The sequence below is a fragment of the Etheostoma cragini genome, chromosome 16 (genome assembly GCF_013103735.1).
Source record: "Etheostoma cragini isolate CJK2018 chromosome 16, CSU_Ecrag_1.0, whole genome shotgun sequence".
In the NCBI taxonomy this organism is placed as follows: domain Eukaryota; kingdom Metazoa; phylum Chordata; class Actinopteri; order Perciformes; family Percidae; genus Etheostoma; species Etheostoma cragini.
Genome location: NC_048422.1, coordinates 3,603,603 through 3,627,226, shown reverse-complemented (window position 1 = coordinate 3,627,226; position 23,624 = coordinate 3,603,603). Strand labels below are relative to the sequence as shown.

At 39.7% G+C, this 23,624-nt stretch overlaps 1 protein-coding gene across 3 annotated transcripts in view; it reads left to right on the top strand.

Moving 5' to 3' along the window:
* The window catches only part of crata (carnitine O-acetyltransferase a), a 40,616-nt gene extending 22,644 nt beyond the window's left edge, over positions 1-17,972 (top strand). For all 3 annotated transcript variants that reach the window (XM_034896223.1, XM_034896225.1, XM_034896224.1), the window contains 10 exons: positions 82-238; positions 2,592-2,766; positions 4,975-5,153; positions 7,053-7,153; positions 10,414-10,533; positions 10,661-10,783; positions 11,376-11,511; positions 13,046-13,108; positions 15,273-15,410; positions 17,481-17,972. In XM_034896223.1, the coding sequence (XP_034752114.1) occupies positions 82-238; positions 2,592-2,766; positions 4,975-5,153; positions 7,053-7,153; positions 10,414-10,533; positions 10,661-10,783; positions 11,376-11,511; positions 13,046-13,108; positions 15,273-15,410; positions 17,481-17,696 (1,408 nt within the window). In that variant the 3' untranslated portion in view covers positions 17,697-17,972. The remainder of the gene's footprint in view (positions 1-81; positions 239-2,591; positions 2,767-4,974; positions 5,154-7,052; positions 7,154-10,413; positions 10,534-10,660; positions 10,784-11,375; positions 11,512-13,045; positions 13,109-15,272; positions 15,411-17,480) is intronic.
* The last annotated feature ends 5,652 nt before the right edge of the window (positions 17,973-23,624 follow it).

Below are 23,624 nucleotides of genomic sequence, written 5' to 3'. Positions count from 1 at the left end.
GGGTCGCTTCTGGGACATTGAGTAAAATGTTGCAAATATGGTAACGTTGGTGTTTAATGGCAGAGCTTGAATGTCTTGCAGTGAGACACTACCAGTTGAATATCTGGGAGGGAAGTCCCTGTGTATGAACCAGTACTACGAAGTGCTGTCTTCCTGCCGGATCCCTGGTCTGAAGAGAGACTCTGTGGTGAACCACGCCAAGAGCTCCAAACACATTACTGTGGTACACAACTTTCAGGTGAGGAGCACTGGAATGAGTCCCATATGTGTGTCTGGGCTCTTCTGGGACCAGCGTGGTAACACAAAGCAAGTTCAACTTTGGCTTACTTGGCTTCAACCGGTATCAACAAGCCCAGTGGACTCAGATTTCAATAGTTCAGTAGTCTAGATTCTATATTGAGTAGTACAATCATGACAATTATTATTTTGCTTCTGTGCTATGTTTTTGAGTTCTGCTTTGCTTGTGTTGTCTTACTTTTTTGTATTTGAAAAGTCCTTTTTTAACATCAAGGCCAGGGGACTACAGATAGCCTTTTGACTTATTCTGGCATATTTTTTATTTAAATGTTTTTGGGCATTTAGGTAATAATGCCACAGGACAGCTGAAGACACGAAAGGGGAGAGAGGGGGAACGACATGCAGCAGGTCCGCTGCTTTGAGGAGTAAACCTCTACATATGGGCACCTGCTCTACCAACTGAGCTAACCGGGCACAATTGTGGCATTTTTAACCCATGTAAAATCATACATTTTTATAAATTCACACTAAAGAAATGATTAATGAAGTTCTTAGGGCGTTTTCACACTGACAGCCTTTGGTTCAGTTGAATTGAACTAGAGTTTGCTTGCCCCGCTGGTGCGGTTCTTTTGGCAGCTGAGAACACGGCAATCAAACTGGTGCGCACCAAAAGCGGACTAAACAAGCATACCGAGACCTGCTTGAAGAGGTGGTCTCGGTACGCTTTCAATCCAACTCTGGAGTGGTTGGTTTGTGGTGAGAACGTGATCCGTACTCCAACTGCACCTTCTACAAACTCCCCAAGTCTGAGCTAATATCTCCTGTAGTCAGGTAGCTTAGCAGTCTGAGCTAATGTCCCCAGTAGTCAGGTAGCTTAGCAGTCTGAGCTACTGTCTCCTGTAGTCAGGTGTGTTTAGCAGTCCCAGCTAATGTCTCCTGTAGTCAGGTAGCTTAGCAGTCTGAACTTAGCTGTTGGTCCATTTCTTTTACTGTCTGTGGTTTTATCACTACACCAGAACATAAGACCTTCTTCCTGTAATTACTTTCTTACTTCCGCCCCCACACATATTCAACCAATAAGAGGGCTGGACGTTCTTGCCTGATTTGTAATGGCACAATGAGGTATGCTTGGATTTTTTTCAAGTGTGAAACCAAACCAACCAAGGACAAATTGCTCCAAGTTTACTAACTCACCAACTGATTTAAACCAAAGTCTTAGCCTCTTAAAGAACAAACTGTTTTGGAATAAGTGAAGTAAATAAAAGTTAGCTTAATCAAAGTCAAAGTAAAGCAAAGAGCAAAAGATGCCTACTTTAAGATCAACATTCATTAACCAGTTACGGTGGTAAATTATATTTTTCGTCAGAAGCCTTTTTTGATCTCCGAGTGGAGACACTGTGTGTTAATTCTTTGTGTTAATTCTACTGATCTATAAAAAAAGTTCTTCATTACCTAGTCTAGATCCTAGATTGGAAAAAAAACTTTTCACTCATGATTCCAACTTCCCTTTATAAGTTCTAACACACCCACAATTCCCATAGAGTGGCTGATTTGCCAGTCAGTTGCCTTGCTGTCAATCAAAATCAGTGGATCAGAACTATACCAAAATATTGTCTGGTGTATAGTCTTAAAATACCTATTGTTCTTTAATTATAACAGAAACTGTTTTTTTGGCTCCCACAGGTATCCTAAACACCTGTGATGTATAAACGTCAAATTAATTTAAGCTTTAAATATGTGATCGAAGAGAGGGCTGCACAATATGAGGAAAATATGCCATATGCGATTAGGTTGTTGAATATTGCGATAAAGATATTTCTTGCAATAAATAAACGGATGTTAAAGTGTCCTCAGTTCTGCATTTCTGCAGCTTCCAGTATTCTGGTAAAATACAACAAACTGCTTGTTGAATTTAAAACAAGTGAAAGGAAATGATTTAACATTGAATATAAAAAGCACCACTAAAAAAGAATGACAGTTTGTTTTTAAACTGTAATTTTCGACTGATATTTTAAGTAACATGTGTCAACACTATGTCGCAGCCTTTAGCGATGCGTGTATAGCACCAGTTGATGTCATAATTTGTGCAGTCCTATCAAAGAGACCAAAATTATGACCAATGAGTCACTGCCACCTTTAGACACTGATATGGGGTTGCAGAGAGCACACTAACCGGACAACATCAACTAATATTTGTCTTTTCTCTTACTTTCAACTTATTTGATCGACATTAATAGCTATAGCTGATGAAATTTGCTAGCTACCATTGTTTTTTCTGGCAAACTGACAACTGTCAACTAAAAGTGAGATGCCTGACTGAGCCTTCTCTTCTTCTTTCCTCCACTTGGAATCAGTTCTTTGCGTTGGAGGTGTACAACAGTGATGGGACTCCACTGACAGCGGATCAGCTCTTTATTCAGCTGGAGAAGATCTGCAGCGCCTCGCTGCAGACCAACGCAGAGCCTGTCGGCATCCTCACCACCCAGCATCGCGATGCTTGGGGCAAGGCCTACATCAACTTAAGCAAGGGTGAGACAAAAGACCACTGACACTGACTGACGCTAAAGGATATTGGAGTCTCAGACATAGCTGGAAAGCACTGTGCAATGGGGCACCGGTGAGAGTAATTGTCATTGCCGACAGAGGGATTTAGAGCAGAGGGATTCAGAACAGTTACTAGCAGTAACTTCATTACGTAATGTCGTGAACATGCTCTGTAATAGATAATGCAGTACTCCAGTTAATCATTTGCAAATAGACCTCTGAGCTTGTTGGGCTTAGAGATACTGTATGAACAGTGCATGCGTCCCAACCCTCGGAGATGTAACAGTGTCCTTTTAATTCAGTGTTACTTCATCCTTTTGGAGGCACCACCCGCCTTCCTGTGTTCCAGGGCCTCCTGCTTTACCAATGAAGCTCTGAATGTAGCACATGAAGTTTACAAAAAGCTTCACACAGTCATGTAAAATCATTCCCTAGTCTAGAGTATGTTATTTCATTTTTTTCTCCTCAACCATCTGGCGACCCCCAGAAATTATCTCACCACCTTCTTTGGGGTCCTGAACCCCAGGTTGAGAACCACTGCTATGATTGCTACTCAGTATTACTTATGTCTTTTCAAGAGTAACATTCCCCATCTCATAGGAACAGGCAAGTCAACATTTTCACACAAGAAACAAGATAAAGTATCACACTTTGCACTTAGTCACGAAGCAGAAAGAGTTCACATTTTAGGGACCGATATGGATTTTTTTTTGGTGCCGATACCAATATTTATTTATTTTTGTATTTTTCTCTCATTTTTCTCTCTCTTAGGGGCTGTACGATACAGGCTGCCAATTTTCTTGAGCAGATATTTGGAGCTAATACTGCTTTTGCTCCCTCAATTCACATCATAAAAATGTAAACCCTGCCACACTGGATTTGTTTCGGGGATCTGCCCTGCCATTTCTTTAAAAAAGATTTTTTTTTAAAAGAAGGGGGGGCAGTAGATGATCTGCACTTGAATTGTCGTTTCTCACTTGTGTGACATGCAGCAATGTTTGTGTTGCCTCTAACGTGGGCAGCACCGTTATGATGCACCAAAATCCGTGCTGCTATTTTTTCCGGGAGCTACAATATTAGCACCAGATTATAACATGCGCCATTGAGGCAACAAAAAATTGCGTTGCCTTTATCTTTTCATGGCACGCGCCCTGAAAAAATAAAGGCAACACGCCTTTGTGGAAAGTGGTCGCACAACAGCTGAAATGCTTTGTTGCGCAAAAAGTGTTTAAAATTTAGACAACAAAGTTATATATTTATTTTGAATTTAGTTTTGATTAGTTTTTTTTATATATATATATATATATATATATATATATATATATATATATATACACACACACACACATAGGACAATGTATTGAGTCAATTTGCAACCATTTTGTTCTCTTTGGAAAACACCTGTTTAATATTGGTGCTTTTTATTTATGTGTGTGTGTGTATATATACTCACACATGAAATGGTTGCTAATTGACCCGATCTGGTTGCCAAGGGCAACCGGCAAGCTGTTCTATGCAGCTAGACATTGTCTTATATTTTAGATATTGTAATACTACTATTCTAATAAGTATAGTCTTTTCCTGGTTTTAAATGCTACCTTATAGTTAAGTAATGTACTTTTCTGAACTCACCTTACTGTTCTATTATTTACATTTACCCAATCATAGACACATTCATTATATTCATATTACTGATGATTATTCATCAAAAATGGCATTCTGTGAATATTTTGTAAAAGCACCAATAGTCAACCAGACGATATAGCCGCAATGTCGATATTGAGGTATTTAGTAAAAAATGTCTTTATTTGATTTTCTCCATATTGCCCGGCTTTAACCCAAACCAAGACGGCCATCAGACTTTTAACGCCTGTATTGGCAACCTTAGATAAATACAATATAAGTACAATATAAGGTGGAGCTTTAAGCTCTGATATAATGCTTGATAGTTTAATGAATAATAATGCATTGTATTGTAATAGTGCTATTTTGTGAGTAGAATCTGAATTGGCAACTTAACCAGAAATGTGTCCCTGTCAGGTAAATTAAGTAACCTCAATATGAAAGTTATAAATAAATACAGCATGTAGAACTGTCTGGATATCTATATTAGTTCAACTGTTACATTGATGAATACATTGAATACATGATTACATAAGAACATCATGTGGTGTGTGTTGTGTCTTTTGTCAGATAAGAACAACAGAGAGTCAGTGTCGGCTATCCAAAGGAGCATCTTCACTTTGTGTTTGGATGGAGCGATGCCTCAGGTGTCTGATGAGATGCTCCGCAGCTGTGCTGCCGTCCAGATGCTGCATGGAGGAGGCAGCCAGTGGAACAGTGGCAACCGCTGGTTTGACAAGACACTGCAGGTGACCCCCTAAAGCATGGTTTCTAATGCTACCTAAAATCCTCTAGGTCCCTGGAGACGGAGACCTACGTCGCACCCTACTCCTTAGCCTGACTACAAATGTTACCTGTTGCGGCAACGCATGTCGTGTCTTGGCAGCTTTGCATTTTCCCCCGACTCATTTCCTGGTTTTCGTTCTAGATAAACAACATAAAATCCAGGAGAGGGTCAACTAAAGCACAGGGGTGACACTTTGTTTCTCTCACTATGACTCTAGAGCCACTACTCGCTCCGAAGCTAATCGCCGTCACTCTCTCACTTTTCCCTTGCTCTAACACACACTCCACACACATGCCGGCTTGATGCACACACAAAAATGCACAAGTATAAACGTCAGGCCATTTACGTAGGCTACGGCAAAAGCTCTGCATGGACCCTACGCGGAGCCATACATCATGCTTTAGGCTTCACACACACACATACCGACTAGAGCTGCATATATACCTATATCAGTAGAAAACTGCCCTTTGAAACGTAACAATCATTCTTGTTTTAGTTGTGTCTTTTATATTCAATTCAATGATTAATTTGTTAATTGATTTCCTTAAATTTGTTTTAAATACAACAAGCAATGGGGTTGTTTTGAATTTCAACAGAACAAGTGGTAGGTGTGTGATGAGATGCTCGGCTAACAAGACGACACGAGATTGGTTTTACAAGAGAACAAGACAATATTTTAACAGCGTAATCGCATATTTTCCTCATATTGTGCAGCCCTAACAATTAGGTAAAGTTATAGTTTTAACTATTTGTAGTTGCGACGGTGGCAGCTTGTTAGTCTTACCAAACACTCGCATCCAAATACTTGCATTTAACAAATTCTACCTTCTCTGAACAGGCAGCATGTTTGCATTGGTTCTGGTTTAGGTAACTGTGTTGCCATTGCATCGTGTGTCCACCAGAGTGCACTGACTGGTGGGTAATATGGTTGTATATACAGTATGGCATAGTCATATGCTGATACTGCATGATGTTTTATAATTACAATATGTATGCCAATGAGAGAAAATCTTGAAACGTGCAGATCCATAAATTATTATGACCATAGAGCACCCGTCGTCTGTGTGACAACACATCATCTCTCTCTCTCATCCGACCGCCCTCTCCTTCCCTCGCTGTCTGTCAGCTGCTCACATTCTTCTTCTAAAATATTAGAAACACCTAAGGTAAACCAAAAATCCCATTATTTTATGAGAAAAAAAGTGTCTGCATGTTTCACTTTGATATTCTGCCTTATGGAAAAAGCAACGGCTCTGACTGTGTGACTGTTTAAAATGTTTTTTGTGTTTGGCAAGGTGCCTTATAAAAGCTGCAACAATGTCGCAATTTCACTCCTGAATCGCACCACGTCTACCAAACTATAGGTGCGAAAGCCCCCTTACACTGGCTTAGAAAGCCTTAAAGCTTTAGTGCGTAACGTTTTGATATTAATGAACATCCGTCACATTCAAGCCATTGCAAAATGAGTTGCTTCAAAGCTAACTAAGACTGTCAGCTCCACACAGTTCTCCACACTTTATCGTGCTGCAGTGAAGATTATCTTATCATCTGAAGAGTCCATCATCTTTTCTTTAATTCTCCGTATCTTCCTTGGCTACTAGCAATTGTGTGGAGGAAGGGTGGGGGTGGTTCCTGAACACATATGGCATGACTCGTGTGGACGCGCTGACAGTTTTGTTGTCATTACTTAGAATTCCTCCTGGGAGAGACAAAAAATACACACTATATTTTTAAAATATAGGAGCTCTGGTAATGTAAAATTGCTTATGTAATTATTTGACATTGTCTACAAATTTCTCAGGCTGGATGTCCTGCAAATTCTTGCTTTATGCTTTAAGAAAAATTCTGATCTTTCTTTCAGTTTATAATTGGAGAAGACGGGATATGTGGTGCAAACTATGAGCATGCCCCAGCTGAGGGCCCCCCCATAGTGGCCTTGATCGACCATGCTGTAGAATATACGTAAGTAGGTGAAAGATCTTTTGGACTCTGTAGGTGTCTATCTAGCTGTTATACGTTTACCAACAAGACAGAGAGTAAACAGAGACTTTCTGCCACTGGCATGGACCTGAACCCCTGTTTTAATATCTTTTTGTGTCTAAGTGAGTGATGAGAACAACAATCTTTGACATTGTTCCAGTATTTAGCGGGACCGCTGCAGTCGGCAGAGCAGAGTTACACGCCGCTATGTAAGTTACTAGGGCAAATGTCCAGCTTGTATTTACCTTCACATAGGTGCTTGTTTTGTCACTGACAATGTCAAATGGATTAATATTCTAAGTGTCTGACAATATTTTGGAAAGGATTTCTAAGCAGCGCGACCTTTCGGTTAAGGAGTAAGATCCTTTTTTTTTAAACATAAAACATTCGCCAAATTGCGTTCGATAAACCCACCAGACTCCATATCATTAAACAGTACTTTTAGCATCGTAAAAAATACACTTGCTTCAAAGTTGACAGAAACAAAATTAAACTATGAAAGCTGTTTTGATCATATTTTCCTTTTAAAAAAACAAACAAAAGAAAACCAACTCTAGTTTTGGTTGAAATAAACCTAGTTTACAGATTTACATGTGAGAATATCTTGGCTTTATTCACACTTGTAGTATTCCTTTTTCAAATGCAGTCTGGTGGGTTTAGCGCTAGTTACCTCAGAACTGTTTCTGGTTAAACTGAAAGATCTCAAAGAGGTTTTAAAGGTCTTTCTCTAAAGGGATCATTTCCATAATGTTGTCAGACACATAGAATATTAATCTGAGCCCGTCAGTGGCAAAATTAGAGATAAAATGGATAGAAAGACCATTGAACTGTTTCCCGTGGTCATTTGATTGGTACACAACAAAATGGCGATAGCTATCATAGCGACAATACGTGTCTCTGGAGCCGTAAACTGTGTCGCAGCTTGCTGGGTGGAGAGCCGCCCGACGCAGCTTGGGAGATGTTCTCAAAGTTGCAGGGAGAGAGGCGTGGGGACAGTTTGACCCAGCGGCAGTGGGTCAGCGGACCGTTAACGTTAGACCCAGCATTCAGCTCATTTTCTGTAAGCAATGCATCATGAAATCACGATGCCAGTCAGGCAATGTTAGTTGGCTGAAGTTAGCTTGCTAACTCTGCCTGAATGTTGTCCCCTTGCCACATCGTTCACAGAAAACGAGCTGAATAAAGCTGTCACGTGTGGCAATGGTAATGTCCTTTGTGGGGATGAAGCATGAAGTTAAATTGACTCATTTAGCAGCTGTCTCTCTGCCTCGTAACATGCTCGTTTTCCCGCAAGTTGTTGTATAGCCAGAGCTGCGCAACTTCCCGGAAGTCGGCTTATTATCAGAAGATTATACAGTGCCTTGCGAAAGTATTCGGCCCCCTTGAACTTTTCAACCTTTTGACACATTTCAGGCTTCAAACATAAAGATATACAAATTTAATTTTTTGTATCACCAACAAGTGGGATACAATTGTGAAGTGGAACGAAATCTATTGGATATTTTAAACTTTTTTAGCAACTAAAAAACTGAAAAGTGGTGCGTCCAAAATTATTTGGCCCCTTTACTTTCAGTGCAGCAAACTCACTCCAGAAGTTCAGCGAGGATCTCTGAATGATCCAATGTTGTCCTAAATGACTGATGGTGATAAATAGAATCCACCTGTGTGTGATCAAGTCTCTGTATAAATGCACCTGCTCTGTGATAGTCTCAGGGTTCTGTTGAAAGCGCAGAGAGCATCATGAAGACCAAGGAACATACCAGGCAGGTCCGTAATAAAGTTGTGGAGAAGTTTAAAGCCGGATTTGGATACAAAAAGATTTCCCAAGCTTTAAACACCCTAAGGAGCACTGTTCAAGCGATCATTTTGAAATGGAAAGAGTTTCAGACCACTGCTAATCTACCAAGACCTGGCCATCCCTGTAAACTTTCAGCTCAGACAAGGAGAAGACTGATCAGAGGTGCAGCCAAGAGGCCCATGATCACTCTGGATGAACTGCAGAGAACTACAGCTGAGGTGGGAGAGTCTGTCCATAGGACAACAATCAGTCGTACACTGCACAAATCTAGCCTTCATGGAAGAGTGGCAAGAAGAAAGCCATTTCTCAAAGATATCCATAAAAAGTCTTGTCTAAAGTTTGCCACAAGCCACCTGGGAGAGACACCAAACATGTAGAAGAAGGTGCTCTGGTCAGATGAAACCAAAATCAAACTTTTTGGAAGATGATGAAGATGGTTAAAATTGAGGGGAAGATGGATGGAGCCAAATACAGGACCATTCTGGATGAAAACCTGTTGGAGTCTGCAAAAGACCTGAAACTGGGACGGAGATTTATCTTCCAACAAGACAATGATCCCAAACATACAGCAGAATCTACAAAGGAATGGTTCACAAATAAACGTATCCAGGTGTTAGAATGGCCAAGTCAAAGTCCAGACCTGAATCCAATCGAGAATCTGTGGAAAGAACTGAAAACAGCTGTTCACAAACTCTCTCCATCCAACCTCACTGAGCTCGAGCTGTTTTGCAAGGAAGAATGGGTAAGAATTGCAGTCTCTCGATGTGCAAAACTGATAGAGACATACCCCAAGCGACTTGCAGCTGTAATCGCAGCAAAAGGTGGCTCTACAAAGTATTAACGCAAGGGGGCCGAATAATTTTGCACGCACCACTTTTCAGTTTTTAGTTGCTAAAAAAGTTTAAAATATCCAATAGATTTCGTTCCACTTCACAATTGTGTCCCACTTGTTGGTGATTTTTCACAAAAATTTAATTTTTTATATCTTTATGTTTTGAAGTCTGAAATGTGTCAAAAGGTTGAAAAGTTCAAGGGGGCCGAATACTTTCGCAAGGCACTGTAAGTTACCATAGCAATGGTACACATACAAATGGCTGCTGCTCTGACTATTTTGCTACATAGATTTGAACGGAAATGGCCTTTCTATCAATTTTATGTCTATTGGATAGTGGAAAATAAAGTCCTTTTTAGTGGACCAAATTTACACAGAACATTTGTCCCATAGGGTTAGATTGCAGCCCGGTTACAGCATTCACGCTTAATACTGGACCATTGTCAAATATTGTGGTTCATATCAGTCATTCACACACACAAACATAGGAAGATACAGTCCAAGTTGAAAAAAACCGAAGTTACCCTTTCAGTATCTCTTAATATTAGTATTTTTAACATGTGATTTTCTTTCATCTCATGTGGTTCCTTTCATTTTTGTTTGTTGGAACAGGAGGAAGCCAGAGAGGGTGCAGACTCCCGTGGTGCCTTTGCCCGTGCCCCAGAAACTGCACTTTAACATCACACCCGAGATCAAGAAGGACATTGAGGAGGCTAAGCACGCCATGAACATGTGAGGATAGATTTTATAACAACAATCACTGACCAGGATTGTGTAGCATATCTATAAATGTTTATGTCACGTCATTGTTATATAGTACTCTGTTCTGACGTTTATCCCACCACTTATTCCACCCCAGACTGGCCCAAGACTTGGATATGATGGTCACGGTATTTAGCCACTTTGGGAAAAATGTGCCAAAGGCCCACAAGATGAGCCCGGATGCTTTCATACAGATGGCGCTACAACTGGCTTACTACAGGTGCGATACTGACAAATATAAATGGCTTGATATCATATAGCCAGACTTTTTCTAGTCTTAACGACTACTCAAAGTGCTTTTACATAGTACAGGAACCTTTCACACATTGTGGCTGCCGTACAAGGTGCCACCTGCTCATCAGATAAACATTCACACGTATTCGGGGCTGATGCAAACTCGAGGTTCAGTGCCCAAGGATGCTTTGACATGGGACTGCAGGGCCAGGGATCGAACCACCAACCTTCCAAGTGACCCATGTTTTGGTCATTGGACCGATTCTGATGTAGTAGATGATGTTTGCCAATGTATCACGCATCCCTAATTATAATTACCTGAAAACTGGGTGAATCCATTTCATCTCAGTGACACATATAAATATATGAATACATAATAATTTTTTCATTGCTTTAGTATTGTATGCCGCATAATTGTATGGCTCAGATCTTGGGGCTGTAAATGGCTGCCCACTGCTCCCTCAAGGGAAGGGTTAAATTCACAGAATGAATTTCACAACATGTATGTGACAATAAAGTACTTTTACTTTACCACCGCCAGACAGTTTTCTTACACTTTCTGTCCTTTGTTTGGACAGGATGTACCAGCGCTGCTGTTCCACATATGAAAGTGCCTCCCTGCGTATGTTCCGACTGGGTCGCACAGATACAATCCGATCTGCCTCGAGCGCCTCCGCTGCCTTTGTCACAGCCTTTGATGACCCCAGCAAACAGGTCTGACCAAAATGGATGGGATGTATTCCTATTTACAACAACCGTTTGGGCTGTGAAATGAGTTAGTGGCACATCGATCAGTTCACTGAGAAATCAAAGCTAGGGCCAATCGGTTAGTTGTCAACTATGAAATGAATCCGCAACTATTTAAACAATCGGTTTGAGTCATTTATTTTTAAGGGTCCAAGCCCGAGGGGGCTGGGAACTGCAGTAGCAAAGCTACGCGGTTCACACAGCAGGGCTGTGGAACCCTATTGTTTTTCTGAGGATTAATTTCTTCCATATTATTATTATTATTATTATTATTATTATTCTCCGCTTAAAACTCACGATACAGCCTAAACCGTACATGGTGGCAGTGTGCCATTTTCAGGACTGGTCCAAAACACCGCAAAAACCTCAGATGCAACAATTTACCCACTTCCACCAATAGGTGGAACTATAGCAGAAAAAACGTGTTTGACCCTATAACTGAAAAATTGCAATTCATCAAAAACCAACTATTTCTTACTCTTCCTAAACCGTGCAAGTGATCTGCATGAAATTAAATTAGGGGACACTATAATCAACGTTTGGTTTTGTCAAAAAACATAAACATTCATACATTTCAATGGGAAATTTGCAATTGCAATATCTCTGCAAAGTAAATGCTATCAACACCAAACCAGTGACGATTGTTTGGCATTCCGCCTGGAGGCTCTATACCAAATATGGTAAAGATAGGCGATTAGGGGGCACTATAACCAACGTAGGTCATTTTGGGCCATTTTGTCTCTTCTGAGGTCGAGTGCATCGGATATGACGCCAAACGGCACTTCTGATTCATAACTTTGTAGCATAGTATGTTCCTACTAGTTATTTTATTGTCTTTTGCCTCCCTGCGTTGCGCTGCAGGTTCCACTTTCGCGAGCTCCCCCGTTCGCTAATGCCGACTCACGTCGGGACGACTGGCGCGATGAGGCTTGGACCCCGTAATAACAGCTTGCAGTTCTATTTTTTTTGTTTTATTTTTTTTAACAAAAAAGATAATAAACAGATTAATCAAAAAAGAAAATAATGATTAGTTGTAGCCCCACTCACAGCTGTTTCATGCAGCAGCTCATGACTCACTGAGCCTTTGCCCATACAACAGAAACATCACTGGAAGTCAGTGATGGGAAGATGCACTGATTTGCAGGGCACGATGTGAATGTAACAATCAAAAAAGTGTGCACGGGTGGAAGAACTATCTCGCGCTGAACGGCATAGCATTGTGTTGGTTGTAGATAAATCTGTTTATCAGATTGTTGGCCATGCATGGCGATGGAGAATCATCAGCCTCAGACCAGAGATGCTCATCCCTACTAGAAACAGCGCTAGAAAAAGATAATGCTAGATTAGGAGACTAAGTGATGGTGTTCTTCAGTAGTTATTCTTATAATGTTGAGGGCTTTCAGTGTTACAGGAACGTTTTCAAATATATTTCAACACTTTGAAACAAGAACCTATTATAAGATGTGCTATAACGTTCCTTTCTTCTTTCTGTTTATCACAGAACCCAGAAAAGCTTGATCTAATGGAGAAGGCTGTAAATGCACACAGGTCATATACTAACATGGTGAGTAATCACAGCAATGCGAATTAAAGGTACATCATCTCAACAAATCTCTGCATTAAAATGTGTAACGACTATATCTATGCTATATATATTTGTTGAGTTGGGTACTTGCACTATCCTAAATGTTTCCAACAACGTTCAAACCCAGAGAAATCTGTTAATTTTATTATAATGACGGAACGTTTCATTAAGTCGCTCGTCCGTGACGTCATAAAACCTTTGACCCCTCTTGTTACTCTTAACTTCCGTTACAACCAAACACGATACCCAGATGATACGTTCATAGCGAACGTAAATCATACAATCTCACAGAAACTCTAATACTCGGTAACTGTAATACAGCTTGCTTTCTGCCACACAGCATCTTTTTGTCAGTGATTACATGCCACTTACACAGTAAAACAGCAGACATCTTAATTTGTGATACTTGTTTAAATATTGTTTGATCAATCTTGAAGGTGCCCTGCCACACGAAACCGTTTTTACTTGCATTTTTTGAAATATGTTAGGTCCATATGTGTTTGTGTTATGGGATGAATGTGAAAATGAACTGCTTCTCCTCTTTTCAGCTCTAGCCACTGAAAAGAAATAAGAGGAGAAATCAGGCCAATCACAACAGCTGGTCAGTCTGATGTCCTGCTGCCTGTGCACATTAAAATTCATGAGCTCGCTCAGTTGCGCTGGTTAAAGGCTGCTGACAGGCAGATTCTCGTTGGCTGGCTGTTAGCCAATCAGGTCAAGCAGCTTAGCTTGTTGAATATTAATGAGAACTGGCACAAATCGAGCTGAGTCTTCCTGCAGGCTTTCTATACTACGCTAGAATGGCTTGAAACAAGGTGACCAAGCCACATGGTCCATGGTCAAACTTTAGACATTACCACCAAGTCGTGAAATACATGTGGCAGGGCACCTTTAACTTGCTACGTTGACAAGCAACGTTAGTTAGCCAGACATATATAAAGTACTAAAGACCCACTAATAATTAAAAAAAGTGACTTGAGTAGAATTTGAGGTGCTCTTTAAGCACCCCACTTGAGTGGAAGTACTAAGGTATTCAACATTTTTTTGTATTTTTTGTATTGTAAGTAGTTAATTTTAAAATGTACCACTCAAGTACTAAAAGTAAAAGTATTTCGTTATGTAGTTATTAAAGAAATCATTCAAATGTCAATCATATTGTTTCATCATATGAGTTTTATTTGGTAGTAAGATGGTGGAATGCAGGCTGTCACAAGCTGCACATTGCTGGATTTGAAGGAAGTTTCTGAAATAAACCCCCAAAAAGTACATTCTCACATCTTCTCTAGCACAGAAACTATTAAAGCCTTAAAACATATCACACACTTGTGTGTGTGTGTGTGATACGTTTTTTATGGAACAATGGAATGGTATGATGGAAAGTAAGCAAGCTAGCAAACTACAGATGAACTAGCATTTACAGCGTAAAACGGTTAACATTCAGTACTCATTGCAGACTTGCAGATCTGCTGCAACAATAGTGAAATAGAAAGAGTACAAACGTTCATCGCCTCTGTTCTGTACATATACTATCATACAACTGTACATTTGTTGGTGTTCGTACTGTAAATACCTCACATTTTTCAAACCCTACTGTCTATATTTTAACATATTTACTGATACTGTATTTGTGAAACAATCATTTATATTTATTATATATTTTTTTAAAGTAAAGATAGTACAGTACTTAATACTGTCGAATTGCAATAAAAGAAAAATGCAAATCAAATCGTCAACAATGTGAAAGAATCGGGACAAAAGCATATCGTCCCAGCCCTACTAAGTATTGTGTGTGTGTGTTGTGTAAAAGCATGATATGTCTTCTCCCTCTGTGCCATACAGCTTCTTTGGTGTCCAAAAACACAGCTGGGCGACATGTTCCTTCACGACCATGAACACACTAGTTGATTTTGACTCAATCCCACACACCCCGTCCTGCTCACAAACACCTAGCAGTCCCCAACAGTTTGAGTAATGTTTAGTACAACTGTATAGTACAGTAGCCAACCATTTTAAGAAAAACTGTACTTAGTGTTTACTGCTAATTGATTGCACTAAGAAAAATGCAGAATAATGCCTTATCTCTTAGAAGTGAACATCTGGTAAAGAAACTTAACCAATAAATGACTTCTCTGCATCCCTACAGGCAATCACTGGCCAGGCCATAGACAGACATCTCCTAGGCCTTAAGATGGTGGCTGTTGAAGAAAAACTCTCCATACCTGATATCTACACAGACACCGCCTACGCCAAAGCCTTACACTACAAGTTATCTACAAGCCAGGTAAGATCCTAACAGCAAAGATGTCTTGTCCTTAGGCTTGTAACAATGATGACATTCTTGTCGAATCTCAATACTTTTTACATAATCTGCGTTTCTTTGTTTAGTCGCAATTAAATGCTAACACTAGTTTAGATCCTAAGGGGAATGACTGTTGATGGTAGTTGTCAGTTCTATGTTTATTAAGTGTCTATATGTAACTTTCAGGTTGTGTTGATTCTAGCGCTCCCTTTGGACAAAGGCGGTAGGGTTTTTACCACACCTGCTGTTGGAAAGGTCTAGGAGTTAGTCTTATGGGAGCTCATATAGATGTAAGAAATGTTTTGCTCGGAAAGATAATCATTCATTTACATTAAAAGAATAAGTTACAGATGCATACGGTAACTTAGCCTACTTTGGATGTATCGTGAGCTAAACCAGGCATCAGTGTCTCTGTGTCACGAGCCAAAGCATTAAGAGATCGTTGTAAACACCATGTAATAATAACTTAGATTCATATAGCACACTTCATGAAACCTACAGACGCTTTAAGTACAAGGGTGGCAGTAGGGCGGACGGATTGCTAGAGTGACACCACTTCACCTCCTGTTCACTGTCGGGTGCTCTTGAGCAAGGCACTGTACCCACGCGTAGTGATTACTAACAAAACAGAGTGTAAATTGTGATATCTGGGTTTTAATAAACAGTATAAATTAAAATTAAAGGGGGAAAAGGGAAATGAAAATAGTAGGCCATCACAAACACTTCCTAAAAAGGAAAGGGGGGTGTAATTTAATATCGGCCACTGACTTACATCCACAAAGTTATTGTATGACTACAATTGACATATTACATATCTGAGGGCCAATTTAGGGTCGGTTTTGAAAAATTGTTGATAGCCCAATCAACTAGCGTTATCACCATTTGTCTTTCACTTTTAGCTTTTTAGTTGTTTAATGTCCCTCTTTTTCTGTAATAGCCCTACAGCAGAAAATTTATTTATTTATTATTAATAATTATTATTATTTCCTGCAGCCTTCTTGCTGAACAGAAATTTAAAGAAACACTCACATTGTGTTTAATTTAATTATAAAATGTTATCAGACCCATTTATCAGCTTGTACACAGTCTCCAGCTGTTTTTATTAAGACAGAGTAGCTCTCGAAATGCTCTCCATGCGATCTGTTGCGGATGTGAATAAACAGCCTGTAGATGATCCGTGATCCGAATAGATCGGACTTCTAGGCGTCACTATCAACCACACAACTTGGCTTCTGTACAGAATAAGCCTTTAAATCAGACAAATGGCAGTTCAAATCCCTCCGATTCAATAATAAAAAGTTTGCATAAAACGTCATCATGTTGAGTCAGACCTGGCTCAGTTCAACCAAGCCTAATGACCCTGAAATGTATCATCAGCCTGCTCCGTAAAGATGAATCTGAGCAGTGGCCAGAGGTGGATGAATTTGTCCTACGGTGTGATGAGGCCTTTATAACAGTTTTGTTTCAATTGACACAAAATTTGACGAACTTCATCTCCAAACTCAATCTTTAATGTTCATGATCACATACATTCAAAGATCACGTTTGGTGTGCAAAATATTTAAAAAAAAAATCTTTTTAAAGAACCAACAGTCTTTCAGCATATGTATTTGAATACATAAAAAAGATACGCTTCTTGCCCACCTCCCAACAACCCTCCCAACAATCTCAGAATTTCATTATTTATAATCCAAAAAGTGAATTAAAATTATTTTTTTGAATTCTGTCCGCATCTCTGCATTGCAGTCATTGTAAAATAGAGCATCTTTAAACATGAAGTCGGCATTTACTGATCTTTGTGAAAATAAATGACACGCATCTCTTTGTTGTCTTAACCAAGTTCACAAATTCTCTGAATTTTTCTTTTTACAGCAGTTTAAAATTCTGCATTTTCTTGCAAACCTGCTCCTTGTCTACTCGGTGTCTTACTATAATTTGTATTTTCATCTTGCACTGACACTTGACTAAAGATCAAGTTTCCCATCTGGGATTATAAAGTGACTGAATTGTGACTCTGGCTAGCTAACCACTACATTCTCATTTCTTCACAAGGTGCCGTCCAAGACCGACTGCGTCATGTGTTTCGGCCCGGTTGTATCCGACGGATACGGCGTGTGCTACAATCCTATGAACGATCACATTAACTTTGCAGTGTCGTCTTTCAACACCTGTAAAGAAACCAACGCAGCACATCTGGCCCAGGCTGTGGAGGGCGCACTGTTGGACATGAGGACACTGCTGGAACAAACCCCAAAAGCCAAACTGTGAAGTGCCTTCAGACTTGACTAGCTTCTTTGTAATTGAAGTAGATGCTACAGGGCGTGACAGGAAGACTGCGCTTAGTGTAATTGAGTGACATTCAGATGACTGATCCCCACACCTGGTGCAAGCTACAGTCGGTAGTCTGAACCAGCGATCTCACCGCGTTATTGATCATTACCATGCACTTTAAATGGCGCTGCGATAGCGGCTGTGTAATGACTGGGCAGCGCTGCTCCTCTGGTGGTACAGTGCACACACAAATTAAAGTAGTTTTATACAACATTCAGAGTCTGGGCCAGGATTGCCTGCAAAGGGCTGTCACCTTTTCTTCATGTTTTACTGCGGTTAGTATCCAGCACACACAGCGGGAGTGAGACAGTCTCTGCCTATTACTCCCCTTTATCTTTACTTAAAGTGTTGTTTGGCGCTACAGACCCAGTCACTAGTTACATATTACCATGAAAAAAACTCTGGCCTCTCTTACATACAGTTTAACCGCGCTGAGCAAACTGAATATACTAATCTTATTCATCTAAAATTCATGTTTGATGCTTTCTTACACCATCACTTTCCCCAACGTTAGGTTGTCGACCTATTTAGCTGTTGGGCCACAGACAAAAGATAATAGATATTTTTCTATCCACATGTTTTTATCCAAATGAAGTGATATTGAATGAAAAAATGTCTTATGGAAACGTAAAATTAAATCCAAGTGAATGCATGGATAAACTGAGCTCACTGTTTTGGGGAAATTTGAGACAAAGACTTTGAGACTTCATTGGCATTCGTGAGAAATCAAAAATTGTAATTCTTAGAAAAAATAAAATAAAAATAAAAGCAAGCGATTCACAGCAATGTTAGCCATTGTCCACTGACTTTTGAATTGTTGAAACCTCTTCTGTTTATTCTTTGTTGTCCCAAAAATGATGCAGTCGCCATCCAACGACATTTCCGCAGTACTCTGATTATCTGATTTATTATTATTATTATTTGGAGGTCTATAGATTTTCTACATTTTATAGCTCACTTTTTTCTGACATCATTTAGTGCAGTGGTTCCATAACTTTTTTTTTTAATAATGTACCCCCTTTAAATTGTTTCTTTTTCAATGTGTAGTACTCTCTGACCATCAATTTTGGTAGATATAAAAAAGGAACCAAAACATCAATAGATTTACAAAACAACCTTGGAACTGAAAAAAACATTGAAATGCTAATGAAAAAGGTGATTAAAAACTTAAACGGTGGAAAGAAAGAAGGAAGAAAGGCAACACGGTTGAAAATAGTTACAAAAAAGGGTGACGAATTTTTAAAAAAAAGTGACAAATAGGGAAGAAAAAAGGAACGAAGTAAGGCAAGAATAGGTTGGAAAAAAGTGACTAAAAGGACCAAACTTTAAAAGTGAAATTTGAAAAACCGCAACAAAAAAGCAACAACCTTGAGAAAAGAAAAAGACCGTAGTAGAAGGAAGGAAAGAAGGCAACAATAGGTCCAAAGAAGAAAAAAAAGTCACATTTTTTAGTGGAAAAAAAAAGGTCTAGTCTATATAAAGAGGTTCAATGGTCTGGTACACCCGCCTTGTAGTTGAAAAGCATTTTAGCAAAAAATCTCACTTACCCCCTGCAGTTCTCTGAAGGACCCCTAGGGGTACGCACACCCCCCATTTGAAAACGGGTCAGTGATGTTTTGTCCAAATTTATTTCTTCCTTAATTAAATGCATGTTTTTCAAAGCACCTGCTGTGTCCTATTGCTAGTTAAAGTCACATTTGTCTTAGTGTAGCCCCATTTGCGTTTCAGCTACATCTCAATGCACTACTGATGTGTTTGATGGCAGCAGAAGCCAGTGGGACTTTATTAAACCAGTGAGTTATTGTTGCACGTCCATTAGTCTAAATCCACAACGTTCCACTTCTGGGATTGCTCCGGTGCCATACTGAGATATCCTGACCACATTTATGCCTGGCATTAAAATACGATCTGCATCCGGATTTGTTATCTGGGTAAAATTACCTACAATAAATAAGGTGTAAATGCATGCATAAAACATTGTGATTTCAATGCCATCGGATCAGCCAGAACACATTTGGAAGTAGTCAGGCTCGCATTGTGATCACAGCCAGGTGTAAACACAATCCATGCGTGACATTCATCACAATACAAGCCTGTGCAGAGATGAGGTCACCTAACATATCTTTCTGCTAACAAAGACAATCCCTTTCTCTGAAAAGGAACAAGTAGAAACACTCATACTGCAGAATGCCCTCGAACTAGTCTGGTAATTTCCATATCAAGATCCAATCACGATGCGGGCAGAATCGAGACCATGCAAAGACCCACGGATCGGATAGCATCAGATAACACATTGTTACACACTGGGTGTTCATTTGCATGTTTCAACTGATTCCTTATTATCCTGTAACATATAACCTCAACCTTAATATAAATGAATGTTCTTCTATTCTGGTGATCTCAAAAGTACCACTAATTGAATGGTCACCCCCAATTTAGCTGAACATGAGACCTGGGTCTCTACAGGTCCAAGCTGACTCCTCCCCACATCTGAAAAATACAGGTTGTTGACAAGTCTCGAAGCTCGAGTCCGAGTCAAGTCTGAAGTCTTTTGGGGTCGAGTCGAAAGTCAAGACTGAAGTCAGCTCAAGTCTCCATCTCTGCTTTAGTCCTCATGAATCCACCAGAGTTTAAAATGCCAACACAAATAAAGTAGAAGGTGATGTCATCCGGTGGAATTCTGGGAGATCCGGCCAAATTTCCGGAGCTTGCCCCCGGAAATTGGTAGAACGTCGTCGATATAGACTTTGCTTTTGCAAAAATGCTTCCTAGGGTCAACAACAGATAATAGTTTTACTTTCAGTTATCTTGAAAGTGTGTTAAAATGAAACATCAGACAGAATAATAAAGCGTATCTCTGTATTAAAGATGTAAATATTACATTATTCATCGGAAAGTATTGGAAACTAAAAATGACTTATAGTGGGGTAAGTGACTGAGTCTGTTCCTGGGATGACATTAACAATTCAAAGATTTTTTTAGCATTTCTCTTTAGCTATATTAACATTATTGTGAAAAGTAGTATTCCAATTTATGAGTTCAGCTGACCTTTATGTGTATCCCTTTAAGGGAAAGTAGGATTTATTTAATCACTTAACAGTTCATTGTCAGCGGTCAGCAAGGTGAATAATGCTCTGAGTTTCCCAACAGTTGACTTATTTTTAAACAAACTAGTCACTGGTGCTTTTACTGGAACTAATCCACAAAGAGGCAGAGACCGTCGTGTCCACACCGTCCTTTCTTTGTCTTTCACAAAAAGCCTTTTCCCTTATTGTCTTATGTTGCTGATATTTTATTGTTTATACGGATTCCAAGTAGCCTACATTTCGTTTATGATTGACACCTTTTTTGGTGGAATTTGGTGGTAGGGTATGGGGATCTGGGGGCATTCCCCCCCCCCCCCCCAAGATGTTTTTTGCTGTAATAGCCCTTAATTTGGTGGTCTTTGGCACATTCAAATGCCACAAAGACTCCCACTGAACTAATAAGTATGAGTAGACGTAAACCTCTCGTCTTTGATAAAGCTTATAGTTAGGGAGTGAGGCGCGTCAGCGTCCGTCTAGCCCGGCCCACCTGCTTCTCGTCATAGTCTTCAGATTCATTTACCATATAATCAATAATATAATAAAACTAGATTGAGGCAGGGCAGTACAACCCGACCAGGCCTCTCTTTACCCGGTTTCTCTTAGTTATGCTTTAATAGTTTTAGACAGCTGGGGACTTCCTTCAACACACTGAGCCCCTCTCTCCTCTATCTTTCTATATTTCCATTTTGTGTGCATCCATGTCCCAGAAATGCTTGTTACTAACCTAGCTCTGGGGAGTCACTCCCCGGAGTCCTTATGTTGTTTTTCCCCCAGCATGTTTCCTCGGATCAGGGAGGCTCCAAAACCATGGTAGCAGCTGTCGCCGTGGTCCTGCTATGCCCTGTTACATCCTGCTATGTTCCGCAGTGCCCTGCTACGCCATGAACTACAACAACTACTGTTTCTAGTCACTGTTCCATTATCCTTCACTGGGGCTGTTACTGACACTGTTCATTACACCCCCAGCCGGCTGTCAGACTCCGCCTACCAATAGCCCGAGTCTTTCCAAGTTTCTTCCTAAAAGGGTTTTCATCACCCCTGTCACACTAAATGCTTGCTCTTTTGGGAATTACTAGATTTGTTGGGTCCTTATTATTCACCTTAATTATAGAGTGTGGTCTAGACCTACTTTATCTGTAAAGCGTCTCAAGATGAATTGATACTATGAATGAATTGAATGTATCCAGCTAATTTAAATACTGGAGCTTGTCTTACTATTTTGTGTCAACAGTTAGTTGTTCCTTCCAGAGTGTATTTTGCAGAGCCAACATCGCTGCTACAGCTTAGTCCAGAAGCGCTGACTAAGACTTAATTAACATGCATTGTTGTTGACGGAAAAAAGACAAGACTAAAATGTTTTGCATGAAATAAAAACTAAGATAAAATCTCTCTTCATTCTCGTCAACAATCGGCTCCACGCTTTCATCATGAGATAGAACTAGTGCAGCGCCTCTCTGAAGCGTGTGCCTCTTCCAAACAGGCCTTTTCCCCCCACTCGGGGAAGAACCCAAATTTCCCCCAAAAAAAATTCCATCCCAGAATGCAGCTGTGTTGAAACCAGACCTTATTCCACAGAGCTGTGAAGATAGAGCTGGCAATGCTGTGGTGATAACGTTAAAAACGGACTAAAAAGAACACTGTAAAAATAAAAACTGCTGTAATAAACAAAATGTACCTCAACTGTTAATGAAGCTTAAAGACCTGAGTATAAAAGAAATGGTTTGATTATGTTTTACTACACATTTGTTTAAATGATTAGGAATTTCTATTTTTTAAATATTGACCACTTTGGGCCTGAGTAGAGGATTGTTGTTATGACCATGCAACATGCTTGGTTCCATATTTGGTGTAATATGTGGTTTTGCTTACTTTTGCATTATTTTAAAGCAAAGACAGGCGTGATGAATGCAATAAAGGATTCTTTATTGCAGACCTGCAGGAGTTAATGTAAATAATTCCTGATCTCTGATTCTATAGGGGATTATTTCTAATTCTAAAAAGCTGTCTACAGTACCTTCCAGTTGTTAAATGAAGGTTGTTTAACTAGAAAATGCGAATACCTAAAGTTTGAATCATGTCTGTAGGTGAAAAAATGTCGGAGGAGATACATGATGAAGCAGAAGATTTGAAGGATTTGAAGCTTGTTCTCATTGACTTTAATGTTAAAATAAATGTAATATTTGAAAAAGTATAAATATTAAGAAATACTAAATAAAGAACAGAATAACAATAGTTGGAATGCTGTACAGCAGAATTCCCACAACTAGTTACTTGTTATCTCTTTCATAACTCTAGATAGATACCTAATCTATTTCTAATGTACCTAGAATAACACATATTGGTTCAACTTGATTTTAAGTTACAAAACTGTGGATTTTAATGAAATTATGAATATACTGTATATTGTGTAATGTGGCACTACTAATTCTGATAACTTTTCCTTGAAATGGAAACATCCAGTTCCTCTTTTGTAAGTCAGTGGCCCCAACTTCCTCTGCTAGTCTTACTTTCTTTCCTCTTGTACTGCTGACCACAGTAACTATTTAAGGAACATATTTAAGTGCACTTGACAGAAATGTTCAGATAGAAAGAAAAAAAAGCTTGGGTCCTCACTGCGGACATGTGTTTTGGTTAGTCTGCATCGCAGTACAAGCAAGACGAAGTTGGTCAGATTTGGGATTTATTTCTCCATAGCACAGCTGAAACTGTGACCTATGAGAAAAATGAAGAACAAATGAAGAGGACTTTCTTACTTGTCTTGGCCTGCCACACTGAGATA